A 15603-nucleotide genomic window follows, 5' to 3' on the forward strand; every position below is an offset into this window, starting at 1 on the left:
CCTACCAACATTATCACTTTCTAACAGAGTCACCATTAGTCTTGAAAAAAAAAAAAATTTTATTAAACTTAGTCAAGCCACTTAAAAATTATATATTAAGTTTCTCATCCTTTCAAAATATATCAAAAAGAAACCGATTTTCGATATTTTACAATGAAAATCGATCCAGAATATATTTCAAATATAAATTTACTGCAGTGGATCGCTTTTGGATTAATTTTCCTTGTCACCTCTCATGTAAAGGTTGTTATGAAAAATAAAATAATATTTGGCAGCAGATTCTTACTTTTGTGACTTTACGACAAAAACAATGATGTAAGGCGTAGGCCGACACTAAGGTTTCAATTAGTTTATTTTGCTTTTTAGAAAAAATACTTTAAAAATTTTTGGCATTTTCGGTTTTTCTTAAGGCAGTTGACGTCGTTTTTTCGCTATCTATCCATCAGCCCTATCTTGAATTTAAATGCACACAATCTATACGTGAACATATAGATGACAAGTTACCTCAACATCTACTACGTGAAACGTCAAAAATGCAAAACATACATGGGCAAAAAAATACCTAATTTATTGAGGTTATAAACTATTTCGTAATGCCTGGCTGTTATCAAATGTGAGCATTTTGTCAACCGATTGTGCCTGGTTAAGATAATTTTTATCGGCCGAAGTAAAAAAAAATATAATTATTTTTTTATTTCAAAATTCGACATTATTCATTAGCACATTCCTCTCGTTTCATTCATCTGAGTTGTTGACCGTCAAAGGTGAAATCAATCATAGAAAACAAGTGAAAGTTGATGGCCGATTCCCTTTGAATTTCACCAACTACAGAGCATTACGCCCCCTTTTCAAACAGGCTGCGAAATGTTATCAGTGGATTTTTCAGAATTCTGACCCATTTTAAAACATAATTCCTTTCAATCAAATATCAAGACGTCATAAAGTTTCTGGACTATCCACGTATAATACGCCATAGTATGGTATCAATAGGAATGTAATGTTATATATTAATGCCGTAACAAGACTTTTCTTCTAAACTTTTTCTAAACGCAACGAAAAGTAGGAGGTTATCAAGAAGTTATGGTATGGTATGAGGTTGTTAAGCTTAAGCATAAAGAAAAAATTTATTTTCGAAAAATGACAACACGGCGGCCATTTTGTGGAAACAGCTCTAGCTCAAGGGACGCTGCGGTAAGCAGCTCCTTTAGTCACAATTGAATTTAAAAAAAAATTATTATGTTACATTCTTATATCTAGGAGCAAATATTAATTTTTGTGTAGTAGAAGAATGATTGAGAAGAAAGCCGACTTTTCACTGGAGAATGTTGTTTTGAAGATAAATTAACAAATCAAAAGCTATGTTTCGGGAAAAATACGCTTAAAGTTTTAACATGTGTTATACAACTGTTTTATTTTTCGATTCCAAGACAAGATACAACTGACTTTTCAAGTTGAAATATTGCTTCTCTTTCCCTTTCTGCGCAGATTTTGTGGCACAAGCTGCGAATTTTCAAGAATTGGGTACCAATATATATATCTTCAAACCTCTAACGGTTTTTAACAATGTCGGTCGCTATGTCCAATACATTTTGCTTACGGAAAATCCCGAAATTGGAAAAAAAATTTTTTTGGCTGACAATGAATTTTTTTCACCTATCCTAGAGGGTTCAAAACATCTATTAAGCAAAAAAAGAAAAATATATATATATATAAATTTTTTGAAACTATCCTCCCATCAACAAAGTGACCCGACTCTGGAGACATCTATTGGAAAAGAACGCCATAATGTATTTTCGCATTGATTATATGGCGGAAATGTGTCAAGGTTCTTAGCAGTTTCTTTTGAGATTGTTTCAGGATTGTTTTAATGCTATTGTAACGGGATCTACTAAAAATAGGGGACAGAATAATAAGAAAAATTCAAGACAAGTTTCAAGTTTCTATATTCATTTTTGTTATTTTCGCTGCTGGGCGAATGGACAGGCAAGTTGCCTACACCTCATGCTAAGAACAAACACATAGCGAGCGAAGTTTCCAAAAAGGCATTCATATTTCGATCGATGAGGATATGTCGGCTGTGGCTATAAAAATGTATTGCAATTCATTAAACATTTGAACGTGAAGAATGACTCTTTTTCTGAATAAAAAATCTTTTATTTTTTTTTTTTTTTTTTTTTTTAAATTTTCCTTTTCATTTAAATTTTTGCATGCTTACAAGTCACTTTGAGTTTACCTAAAACCAAAGAAAAAGTAAACAAAAAAAAAAAAAGAAATTTCTTCGAAACGAAAGATAATCACTAGTAAAGAACGATTTTCTATTTCTATTTCTTCACTTTCTTCTCTCTATCTCTCTTTTTCTTTTCCCCAAACTATAAAAAAAAATACCACATAACTACATAAAAAAAAAAAAAAACCAAAACCGCATATACGGTGTTTCGTTGTATTTTCCAGAAATATCATCTTGTTGGGTCACAATGCGAGGTGAGTTTTATTGCCGAAAAAGCAAAACCGTACAAACAACAACAAGAAGCGAAAGAAAATCCAAACAGGATTTGATTCACAATCAAAATGAAAAAGGAAAAAATTTCGTTTCTCTCTTCTTAAGTTCTCAAATTCAAATCAAAAATGTTTTTATGATTTTGTTATTTTCCGAACTTTTTTCGAAAACGAGGCTAATTTCAATTTTTTTAAAAGCATTTTCTGCATTAAGTTGTTCTTCTTAAGTTAGTTATTCAAGAGAACTAAAATGAAATGAAAACAAAAAGAGTGTCATTGTTGGTTATTTGCGAATTCTTCTATTGTTATATTTTTATAAATATATCTATATATAAATATATATATATATATATATATATATATATATATTTATAATAATATATTTATATATATATATATATATATAATACAACGTTCATGTTATTAATTAACTAACTACTAACACCGTTTCATTATTTTTATTACTTTGTTACGATATTCGATTTAATTTTAATTTTTCTGGGCCTTGTGTTCTTCCCCGTTTTAATGTTATGTTATTTGTGATATTTTCCTTCAATAATTTTTTTTTTTAAATATATTCTAATTTATTCGATAATTTCTCCTTTCTTTGCATGTATATATATATATATGTATACATCAAATACATATTTTGATGTACATTTTGAATGTAACTGTACGCGCTGTGCCTTTCATGTCTGCAAATTTTGTTAAAATGAAACTCCTTTTAAAATGGATAAAAATGGAAGATTTAAAGACTACACTGCAACTACTACTACTACTTCTACTACTACTACTACTACTTCTACTAATCCAATCCCTACTAACGGTATTTAAATCATTTGATAAGTATAATAACAAAAAAAAAAAAAAGAATGTGTGTGTACTTTAACACTTTTTTTACTGTTTTTTTTTTTTTATCATTGAAGTAATTTTTTTAACATTTTATAAATTAATATTTTTTTACTTTGCTTTGCTTGTGTTTGAGCTTCTCCTTCTAAATAAGAGGTGTTCCAAAATGAACTGATATTGAAATTTTTCTAATAAAATATCTCGCAACTAGATAATCAACAGCTTTTCACCGTCAATCGTAAGCGAACGACTATTGTAGTTTGATTCATCGATTTTCTATCATTTTTCTCTCGCTTGAACTAAGCTAAGAACTAGAAGAAGGCACACATTTACCGATCTCCCAGGCTACGGCCACTCCTTATATACTTCTTCACGTTTGTTTGCCATCGTCATCTTGTTACATGTACAGGCAAAATCGTTATATTTTATAAATTTTTTCTTTTTCGTTTTTTTTTTTTTTCACTACAAAAGCTTCAACCAACGGTTAGCAGACTCTTCCCACACTCTACGCACATTGCTGGTGACGACTATCGAGTAGTTGATATAGACGTACAAGTTTATAGCCTGAGTAAAGTAATTAGAGAATTATTCAAAATCATGGGTCCGAAATTTATGCTTTGGATAGCGACTCAAACCTCAAACAAATAGAGAATTTTTAGCTATGGCTATCGCTTTGCTTTTAAAAAGCCTCCGCTACTGTTGGCTCTTTGTTACTCCGAGTAATCTCGTAGAAATAAATGAAAAAGTGCGGCATGTAACCCACTTAGGAAGCAATTGGTTTCCATAAGCTTCTGGTCACTGGTTTGATTAAAGTGCGCTTATGATTGCAAATTGGTTTACGATAAAAATGCAAGAAATGATCCTTAAAATGCAGTTCTTCCATCAATTCAGCTATTTGCAGTTGCTTCTTCTAAATTATTCTGCAACCGGATCTTAGCCGCTTTAATCCGTATATAATCTTTGAATTATGCTCTTTTCAATTTTTTATATTTTACTTCTTGCTTTACTTATCTTATTTGCCAAGAGAAGTTCATAGACTTTTCTCTTCTCTAAAAAGAGGTTCAATCGGTAACGAGGCGAGAAACAAAGTTGAATGATTATAAATTTTTGATAAAAGGAAAAACTTGGGTAACCTAATAAACCCTTCGAAAACGTAGACTGAATTCAAGTCGTTGAAATCTCAAAGGGGAAATTTTAGACGATATAATTTCGAAAAAACCCATCATCTCAAAAGAAAATGTGACCTCTCTGTGAAAGCATTCTACAGAAAGTGATCAAAAAAAGTTAAAACTGAAGTAAGAAAACTGCCCTACGCTTCATCTTCCGGCTCAAGCACTTAATATTATTTAAATTGTATAACATTAGAATATCAGTTAATTTTGGAAGATCACACAACTACACATGTAATTTATTTTCGGGGATAAAATATGTTCCACTTTGAATTTTGCATAACCACATGCGACTTTGCTTTGCAGTTAGTAGTGTATGGCAAGCTTTGATTTTTGTTATTTCCTTCTTTTAAAGCAGGTAAGTTTTGAAATTTCAAAATAAATTTTAATCGATTAAACAATGTTTCAATGGTTGAAGAAATCTTTTCATTCATTTATTGATGTCAATTGATTTTTCTTTTGTCCCATTCTCTATGGCTTCAACTCCTTTATTCTTGACAACTTTCATCAATGCAAACTTTCTCTGTGCACAGTGCCTTATATGTACTTTCCATCTGTCTCTCTTTCTCACTCTCTCTTTCTCTCTATCTCAAGCTATTATAACTTCTAATGACACTCTCAACAAACTAAACTAAATTGTTTTTTTTTTTTTTTTTTTTTTTTTGTTATAAAATAAAATTAGTTGTATTGTAAGTTATAATTACTATTAGTGTTGAAATTTTTTTTTATTATATTTTTTTTGTTTTTTTTTTTTATTTTTCTTTATGGTTTGAGATAAACACATAACCAAAGTTCAGCTTACAAATACTCCTATGTTTTTCTTTCTCTCTCTCTCTCTCTCTCTGTTTCACATTCTTTGTAAAAAAAAAAAAATCCTTAAACCGCCTTACCCGATTGGATTCACGTTTCAACACATAATTTGCACTGAAAAATTAAAAAAAAAAAAAAAAAATTACACACATATAAACTTACATACTTGCACACATGCCGTATGTTATTTGACATTCTTTATATCCCGACATCAACTGCCAAAATTTTCAACCCGTCTTCTAATACAGTCGGCCCGCATTTTGTAGACGTGATGTGGTAGTCGCCTCACCACCAACAAGGTAGGCTTTGAGTAAAAACTCTTACACAATCACACAGACAAACATACATCATATAAGCGTATGCTTAACTTCACTAATCAATTGTTTTATATATATATATATATATATTTTTTTTTTTTTTTTTTTTGCATTGAATACTAATTTCAAAATGTTCCCCAATATTTGGTTTTAAAGAAAATATTAGCAAAACAAGAAAATTGTAACTTTTAAAGCTGATACCAACTAAACCCAAAAAGTGCTCCAAATATCTGTACAGGTAGGTACGAAAATATATTTTGTTCATGTTTTATGCATAGTATTAAAAAAAAAAAAAAAAACGAAAAACCTTCACTTGCCTGAGAAGCAGGTACGGAGGCTAAATTCTCCTTTTTTTATATTTTATTTCATATCAGTCTGTCAGCAGTCCGTTTGAGACTTTGTTTGATTCTTGCTTCCCCGGGAAAATTTTAAAAGTAGACGATCACAACAAAATTGCAAATAACATTTTCAAGTTGAACTCACCATGACCTAAGAAGTCATATATTGCGGCTTTCGATTAAAACGACGAATGAAAATATGTATAATTGTCTTTACTGACATTATATTAGGACATATCTTAAGCTTGAAATCTTCGTTTCTTTAAATTGTTATTAAACGTCTTACCATTTTTGGTGATTAATAATATGGCACATGCAGCGCATATACTCTACGTCGCACTTTTCCATCTGTCTATCATTCCTCTATCAACTTCAGCTCTTGCGATCAAAGGAAACCCAAGAAGAATTTTTGTTGACCTTCACTTGGCGTGATTGGACGGGGATTTTGTTTAAAAAAAATTTGGATAGTTTAAAAAATCTTGCTGAACTGAATGCTGCTCTCTAGCCAAATGCCGCTTTTGGATGAACAAAGAATAAGATAACGTATAAGATAACGGCAGTAAAGCCCCAGAAAAGTGCATTGCAACTCAAATGAAGTAATTTCACAATTTACCACAGATCGTACGGATTGCGATGAATAGGAATAATATTTCTGAATAAATTTCTTAAAGATCGATATTAACGATATTCAGATCGTTCACATAGTCAAGTTCTGCTTTGCTCTAAGCCAAGAGAGTTTAACTGGAGACAATCATTCGCCTCCCTATCTGATATTGATTTATGTCATATGTTCGATCGTGATGGTAAGGAAAGACGCCATACAGCCCGCTTTTTGAATTCTTTGCAGTTTTTTGTAACTTCCTGCACGTGAGACTTGTCTCACTAGACTGAAGCAGACAGTATACATATATATATATACAAAAAATGCTAAATTTTAAACCTTGGAAAACCAATTTAAAGTGAGAAGATCCTAAAGATCTTAAAGTAAAATGAAGCAACAGCATTCGATATTATAGAGTATCAAAGCTTTTTTTCTTATTTTTCTGTTTCTTAAGATAAAGATCGTGAGAGAGTAGCACTAGATAGTCGATCATCGCTGAATATAATTTCCTTAATCTTGTTGGGTTCTCATACTGCTGCCACAACATAAGATCTTAGCTAGAGCTCAGACTTCTGTGTATTGAAAATAATTTTTAACACCCTTCCTTTGTATATTGGCAATCTATTCTACAATTTTTTTAACTAGCTTCTTATCATCGCCGATAAGGTCTCAATAGCGGTTATTGCTGATTGACTGCTCCGAGTACAACTGTTTTCTAGCAATTAATTTGAATTTTATTATTAGCTTAGGAAACATTTTGTATTTTGTGTTCATCTTATAAATATGCATACGTAGGTATATATAAGTGAACAAAGGAAAAAAATATCTTTGATTGAATTTATATATAATATATTAAAAGTTGTATTTAATTAAAATATTGTTTATAAATGCTTACACGTTGTGTTTGTGGTAACAAAGTACACCGAATATAGTTTAACATGTATTATAAGTAGTTGATGCTTCTTAACTATAACTATATATATATATATATGTATATATGTATATGTATATATATATATGTAAAAATATATATATAACTATGTTTATTTATAAATATATTTATTTCTAAAATCATGCTTTTCTCTGCTTTTCTTTTTCCCGTCATACTCTGCGCCTTTCTCTCTCTCTCTCTCTCTCTCTCTCTCTCTCTGTATATATATGTATTTCTCTCTTTTTAAATCCTAAAATGCTTTTTGTATGCCTTCTCGAAAGTGTAGAGAGAATGTTTTATGCGTAATTAAATACGAGATTCCAGATATTTCATAAGTATTATGTAATTAAGCTTTTCTCTCAATTCCAATTTCGTACTTCTTAGACTAAGTCTTTTCTTTTTTTTTTTTCTTACCACAATCCTTTCCGCCTAATTCTGTATAAAATATAAAAGTGATCGTAACACCATTTACTACATTAGATGGATCAAAATTTTGAATTAGAATAATTTAAAAAAAAGTGAAAAACCCATTTGGGAGCAATACGAAAAAACATATCAGCCTTGTATCTTACCATTGACATCCACCACCTTAAACACCTTGAATAGTTGTCGGCGTCTTAATTAAGTTCATCTGCTAAGAACAATAATATTTTCAAACTATCTTTACTTTAAGTTTGTTTTCAGCTTTTGGGAATTGAAAGTATGATCCATGAGCTAAATATAATACATATACGTAGCGGGTTTCAGTTCTTCACTTTTGCAAATTTAAAACAACATACCAATGGACAGATAGAAGCTATGCTATGACCCACATTTGTTACGGGCGAGTTTGTTTCCAAATTTCATTACATTAAAGTTGTTGACGTTCGAATAACTTCTACCGTCAAACTTGGTGTAAGGTGTAAGATATGACGAGTTCCTTTTTTCTACGACTACGAACAATCTAACAACGCATGCGTAAATAGGCCAAGTGGACCATAGTAGCAAGACTAAGTACCTATGATCAAAGGGTAGCAAGGCAAAAGAGGTGTGATCAAAGGACGGTAAAACTAAGTAGCAGTGATCAAAGACTAGTAAAACAGACTAGGTTTGACCAAAGAGCAGTGCCATTTAGTAGCTATTATCGAAAAGAAAAAAAGTAGCTACGATCATAGAATATTGTACCACATCGAAGGGTAGCAAGACAAGGTAGACGTGATCAGAGAGCAAGAGTAAGATTAAGTAACCTGGATCAAAGAGTAGTAAAACGGGCTGGGTTTGACCAAAGAGCAGTAAGATTTAGTAGCTATTATCGAAAAGAAAAAAAATAGCTACGATCATAGAATACTGTACCACATCGAAGGGTAGCAAGACAAGGTAGACGAGGTTAAAGAGCAGTGTAAGTAACAGTGATCAAAGAATAGTAAGACACAGTAGATATGATTAAAGGGCAGTAATAGTTAACAGCTATCACCAAAAAGATCTCTCAAAACCGAAAATACCGATGAAAAGACGGAGTTTTGACACTATTAAGTCGATAAAGACAGGCGAAAGAGCTCAAAACCAAAATAGCAAAAAGCGATGGTGGGTATGAATTATATCTAAGGGACAAAATAGATATTGACGAGTGAATACTTAGTTTTTGAAAATTTGAATTATGAAGGGTTTAAAGGATCAATTACTTCATAAAAAATACACACACACACACACACCTGCATGAAATGTTTGTTTTTCGATTCAGAGTTCAAGTCTGATTCATATTCTAGTTATGAGAATAGCAAGTAAGACAAATACAATCGCCTCAAACCCTTGCAAGCCAATCGTCTCAAGGAGCAACAGTCTTTACCTATGTAAAAGAATGTTAAGTTCACTCTTGTGATTCCTTTTAGACTGAATATTTAGATCTCTAAATCCAAAATTTCAATTTTTGATCTCAATTTCGGGAAGTAGACACCAAACGAACCTACCTGCGTATACCCACACATCAATACAGACTGTATGTGCCTAATCACGTACTTAGAAGCAACAATTAAATTAAAGGAATTTCAAGTTTTGGTGGTGGATGAAAGACGCAAGTGATATGTGATAGACAGTCTCGTCTAAGACAGTTTCATGTTGCGCACTTTATAATAAAAATACATAGTTTTGGCTTATTTTAATTTTACTTCAAAAAATAATAATAATCAATGAGAATTTAAAAATAAATAAAAAATTATTATTAGCCTAAAAAATATCTAATAAAATAGAAAACAATTAGAAAAAATTCAATGTGCTTTCTATACTAAAAATTAATATCTGTTTTATTAATTTTTTTTTTTTTTTTTGTATTTTTTTAATTTATTCTTTATGTTATATTTTGAAACGAAATAAATGTAAAACGAAATCATAAAGATGGGGTCGAGGTCCTCGCCACGGTTCGTTAGCCGGTCAGCATCCCACCATTATCGATTATCGGACGGGATACATAAGGTCCCATCTACGGTCACCCTCTGGCCGTGTGAGATGACTGATTTATCGCCAACTGGTTTTTTACATCACAGCAATCATCATAAACAAAATCAACAGCAACAGCAACAACAACAGCAACAACAATTACTACAATACCATTCATCACCACGACAACGACAATCAAGTCAATCTTTATCATCACTCGGTGGCCATCATTGCTCAAGTACACCCAGTAGTACTGGTGTTCGTCCTCCACCTGTCGGCAGTGGTGGTGGACGCTTGTTTTCATACTTTGGCAGCGATCATGAACATGAACGCAAAAAGTCGGAAACCTCATTCTTCAATTTGGGATTTCGTCGTAAATCAACTGTCGTTTATTACGCGGCCACCGATTAAAAGAATTCATTGAAATTTGAAATAAAAAACAAAAAGTAAAATTAAATGAACAAAATAAAAAACGATACAAAAAAGAAAATAGAAAAAAGTAGAAAAGAGAAAACCGGTCAAGAAATAACAATAACAATAAAATTATAAAATCTCACTATATACCTATAACTTTTAAGTAAATCTTCAATTTCTAGTAAATAGAATAAAAATTAAATAATTGCAGCTCAATAAAAATTTAATATTAAATGTGAGTCGATTCTAAAAAATATAAAATATTTTTCTAACGTAAACTTTTCATTATCAATATATCGTAAACACATTAAACGAAAACGAAAACAAAGAGTCCTACCATCCTTTCATCGCTGTCGCGAGTTAGGGTACATTAAAGTTTATTCAAAATTATCTAAACTTTTTTTTGTTGTCATTTCTTTAGTTAAGCATCTGCCCTATTTGAGGACAGTAAATAGAAACTTTTTTAAAATTATAAGTCCGACCGTGCCGACCGCCAAGTCCGTGTTGGCTGGCCTAAATCTCAATTCGGTGTTGACCATACTTGGTCATAGCTATATTGAGTGCTTAGTCGTGCAACATTTGACCAAACATGCATTGTGCACTGCGGCCATTGCCTAACTCTTTCTCCTCCCGCACTTCTTCATGACAATCGCTATACTGGGCGTATAGGCCACATTTCCTGAGTGATAAAAATATAAATAGTAAAAAAAAATAAATAAATAAATAATTAAATCTGGGGAACACGGGGTCTTTGTCCACCAATTTTTTCCAAAAAAAAAAAAAAATAAAGTGGATGATGTCAAATCATCAGTTCATGTGTAGGTCAGTTTTATACGCTTTCGGCCCTCAAGCGAATCCTTGTCATTATATGAATTGATTCGTTTAAATTTTTATTAAACCGCATTTAAATAATAATTTTAACGGTTTTCCATTCATTTCTTTTAAATGTTTATATAAATTTTTCACATTTCGGTTATCATGGTGAACTGGATCATTTTACCGTCGAAATTCTGATCCAAACAAGTGAAATTTTTGTTAAAAAAAATCCTGTTTTTTGCCTCATAAATATTCTTTTATATAAAAGTTTTCTTATTAGCTGATTAAAAGAGAAATATTATGGTTCCTACACCACTTGTGGTACACGGGTATAATAAGTTTTTGCGGATGAATGCAACACGCGGAAGATTTTGGGATAAACTCATCTTTTATTATATCGGCCTATGCAGAATCATTTTCTGAATCGATTTAAGCTTGTCTGGCCGTCTGTCCGTCTCCCTCGGTTCCATGTGTCGCAGTTTTTAAAATATATTTTGTCCCAAGGACGAACGCTATTGAAGGTGGTTCGTGTCGCACCACTTTTTCGACCACTTACCATATAACAGCTTGTATTACTATTATTATTATTGTTATTATTGTCTTTGTATAAATGTCTATATTAAGCGAAACGATGCAGGGCATCTAATGATGGGCCATGGCCCACTGTAGTGATTTTACTTTTTTTTTGTGGAACATCTTTCTTACAATAATTATTTATGTAGTAACCGTTTTTATTACCGCCACACATACATACATACATACACACACACACACACACATGAATTGCTCGAATGTAAAATTAAACAATTCTAGGACAATTAGTTAAAATATGAATTACACACATTTATCTTCAACAGTATCGTTCACGGATGCAATCAGAAGCCAATTGTTTTCTGCTATTACTAATGTAAAAATAATCTCGAAACGATATCTATATACAAGAATAAAAAAAAAATTTTATAAAAAATTGAACAAAAGAAACTCGCATACATCTCTTGTTAATCGTATATTAATAAAAAAAAATTAAATATTTTAATTGAATTGATATTTAACAAACATTTAATAAACATATATAAGAAAAGAACACGTCCCCATTAATCAATTAATAATTGATTTTACAGACATTACATTAATTACACACAAACAGATCAATTTTCACTTAAAAAGAAATAAGATTTTAAAATAAAATTGAATCAACTCTTTATTCGACTAAGAGCAAACTTTCGATATAATCCATCACCTGGCATCCTATAATATGTTCAATTGAAGAGACACAAAACGACTTGACTTGACTGATGAATCATGTAATTGTCGATTAAATCGGTAGTAAGACAATGACTTTTATATTTTCAACATTCTTTTTTTTTTTTATTTTAAGTAAACATTGTCATCTTAACTTTAAAATGATTATTATTTCTTTTAAATTTTCAATCAAAGTTTTCTTAATTTCCAATAAATGAAGTCAACGTTAATTGAACGATATGGGGGAAAAAAAAAACGGGCTCACCATAGAACCTGCCCTCTTCTGTTGTGATCGTAAGAGAAGCCACAAACGACAGCATTTCGTGCACTGAACAAAACTTAATCCTTCCCGAAAAACAAGCCTTTTACTATTACCATAAAACAGTGTAGCAAACTATAGCATTGAACAAATGCAATACATATAATAGTACTTCACCGACAAGCTTTGCTTTTCCGCCTATCATGAAGCAAAGTATGCAGCCATAGCACTGCAGAAACGTTTCTTAAAGTTTCCGAAGGAACGCTTGTTACTTTCCGGAAAAGCAATTATTGCTAGCACTTCATGGGCAGAAATTAAACTTTCCAAAAAAAAGGGCTTACAAGACCTAGTACTTCTTGCAAAGAATTTAACAAGCAAGAGCCCTTTACTAATGCTTTGCAATTATTGTTGCCATTAAATAAGTTAAGACGACGTAGCATATCTCGAACTCAAGGCTTAAGTTTCTCTGAAAGGAAGAATATATCCTCGAAAAGAACTAACCGGAAAAGTAAAGCTTTCGTCGAAAGGACTGTGAATAAGGGGAGATATGCAATTAGTATTATCATAAAGGAGGCGGTAACGCCTTCGAAAGGAAAAACTCTTCTCCTCACGCTAAACGTTATTGCTATTATATAAAAATGTTTCTCCAAAAAAGTTCTAAAATTTCCGAATGCTACACGATTCGTTTCATTATAAAGGAAGTCGTAGCACCTTCGCTAGGACGCTAAACATTATTATTATTACAAAAATCTTTCCCCAATTTCCGAATATTTTATCTCTTTCCTGGTGCTAAGCAATTCGTGTTATCATAAAAGAAACTCCGAACTCAAAGCCCTTTCCGTATAGAATGAACATGAGATCTTCGAATGTAGATACGACATTTTTGTTATCCCAAAAAAAGATTACAAAGCTGTGGCTTTTCCTGAACAACGCTTAGGCTCCTGCTGTTGACAATGTTTGATATCGCAAAACAGAAGAGAAAGGCGAGCGTAGTCGCTTTCAAAAGGAGTTCTTCCCTTAAGCTACAGAATATTACTTCCAGTAATGTCCCGCATCGTACGGATTTGGTCTCTGATAAGCAATGAACAGGATACTCGCGCGAGGTCAGTGACTTTTAAGTGATGCAGTTAAACAGAAATTTGTACTAAAGTTTTATATACTAAAAGTCAAATTTGTTAGTTATAATATTCTAAAAATATTGGACGCGTTCACCTTTTCTGAATTATGTAAATTTTTATTATGTTGTTATGCTATGTTACTGAGTCGATTCGTAGTCAATTTTAAATGCTTGTACTTTCCTTTACTGAAGGTCTGGGTGATGGGTATAAAGCAAAAAAAAATAAATAAATAAAAAAATGAAACAAAAATCTTATTAGTATAAATGAAATGAATTTTTTAAACAATTTGTTGCATTTAAATATTAAGTATTAGCGAGAAAGGAAAACTAATTGTGGTTTAGTTTAGAAAGTCAAGTTATTGTATTGAGTAAAACAATTGAAATGCGATGAATTTATTTATTGAAAATTAATGATATTAAAAATTTTATTAAAATGTATTTAATATATTATTTGTTTTGTTATATAGAAACAAAACTTATTGGAATTTTTATACCATACACCACTTGGGTGTATATTGAGTTAGTGTGGATATATGTATGTACGTAACACGATGATGGGTTTTGAGACAGATTCATGTTTTATTATACCGATCGATTCAGAATCAAAGTCTGCGTTGATCTAACCATCTGTCTGTCCATCCATCCGTCTGATCTTTCTCCATATAAATTTGTACTCAAACTGCAGGTCGCAATTTTCGAAATATTTTTATGAAATTTGGTAGAGTGACGTGTTTTGACTCAAGGACGAACGCTAGTGAAAAAGAATTGGGACCGGTCCACTTTTTCGACCACTCCCCATATAACGCTCCGTTCTGAAAAGTGGTCATATGGAAAAAAATTGAAATTTTTCAAAATTCCTCGACAAAAGTGGCTAAGTAATAGTACTTGGGCATTCTAAATTGGTATGAAAATTTTGGACCGGTTGTGGGAATTTTCGAACCTCTTCTCATATAACGAAAACTGCAATTTATCACATAAAAAAATGAACTGCACCAAATGTGGATCATCTTGGGCTATTTTTTGAATCCTACCCTAACAGAAATTTTCAGAAAAATTGGTGCTGTGTAGAGCAGAAAGGTGGTGATGAAAATTGACCCATAATAGTATTTTAAGTATTAGACAATGTGGTGTAGGGTATTTAATGGTCGGCTTTGCCAGGCTATAATCTTCTTATTTTTTTTACTTAACATTTATTTGAAATGGTGTAGAATTCGCACACAGGTCTTATCAGTTCTTCACATGTTGGCGATACTCGCCAAGTTTTAAATGATTTTTTTATAGAAAATTTCTCTTTAATACAATTTTTATTGTTTTTATTCTTTTAAATAAATTAAAGCAGTCCATCCTATAAAGCTTTTTTTTTTTTTTTTGCTATTCAACGTACTTAAGTTGTTTAGGATATCATGTAGAGTAACTGGTGTAAGTAACTTGCCTGCATAGCCGAGTAGGTACCAAGTCAGTGCTTACCGTTTCATAACTCAGGTGCGGTAGAGTTTTCGCTGGTTATAGCTATGGCGAGTGGTCAATGCTCAATCGGTGAAAAGTATAATACCAAATAGCCACTATTTTCTATTTCACTAATTTTTTTCTCTCTCCTCTTTTCTCCCTGACAATAACCTTGTTACGGACGTTCCCTGAGTGGTTGGCCGTATTAAAAAAAATACATCTGTATTCGTATTTTCTTTTCATCATAATTATAGCATTACTCTGGATGTACTTGTAAAATCTTTTCAAACCTATATAAGACTTCATGGAATGCTTTTCAACAAATTTTACGGCGATTACATCTCGAATCATTTGAGAAGTATTCACCCTTTCAGAAAGCAAGTGTT

General features: G+C 31.7%; 1 protein-coding gene across 12 annotated transcripts in view; it reads left to right on the plus strand.

The window, feature by feature from the left end:
* LOC119638839 (putative thiamine transporter SLC35F3) overlaps positions 1–10407 on the plus strand; it is a 32173-nt gene extending 21766 nt beyond the window's left edge. For 4 of the 12 annotated variants that reach the window (XM_038035884.1, XM_038035886.1, XM_038035883.1 and 1 more), the window contains exons 9-10: positions 2452–2481; positions 9882–10334. In XM_038035884.1, the coding sequence (XP_037891812.1) occupies positions 2452–2481; positions 9882–10334 (483 nt within the window). Of the gene's footprint in view, positions 1–2451; positions 2482–3242; positions 3323–5572; positions 5624–5797; positions 5880–7797; positions 7854–9881 lie in introns of all 12 variants that reach the window. The other 8 variants (XR_005247500.1, XR_005247499.1, XR_005247501.1 and 5 more) reach the window with 8 other exon arrangements.
* The last annotated feature ends 5196 nt before the right edge of the window (positions 10408–15603 follow it).

The sequence above is a fragment of the Glossina fuscipes genome, unplaced genomic scaffold (genome assembly GCF_014805625.2).
Source record: "Glossina fuscipes isolate IAEA_lab_2018 unplaced genomic scaffold, Yale_Gfus_2 110, whole genome shotgun sequence".
NCBI classification, from domain to species: Eukaryota; Metazoa; Arthropoda; class Insecta; order Diptera; family Glossinidae; genus Glossina; species Glossina fuscipes.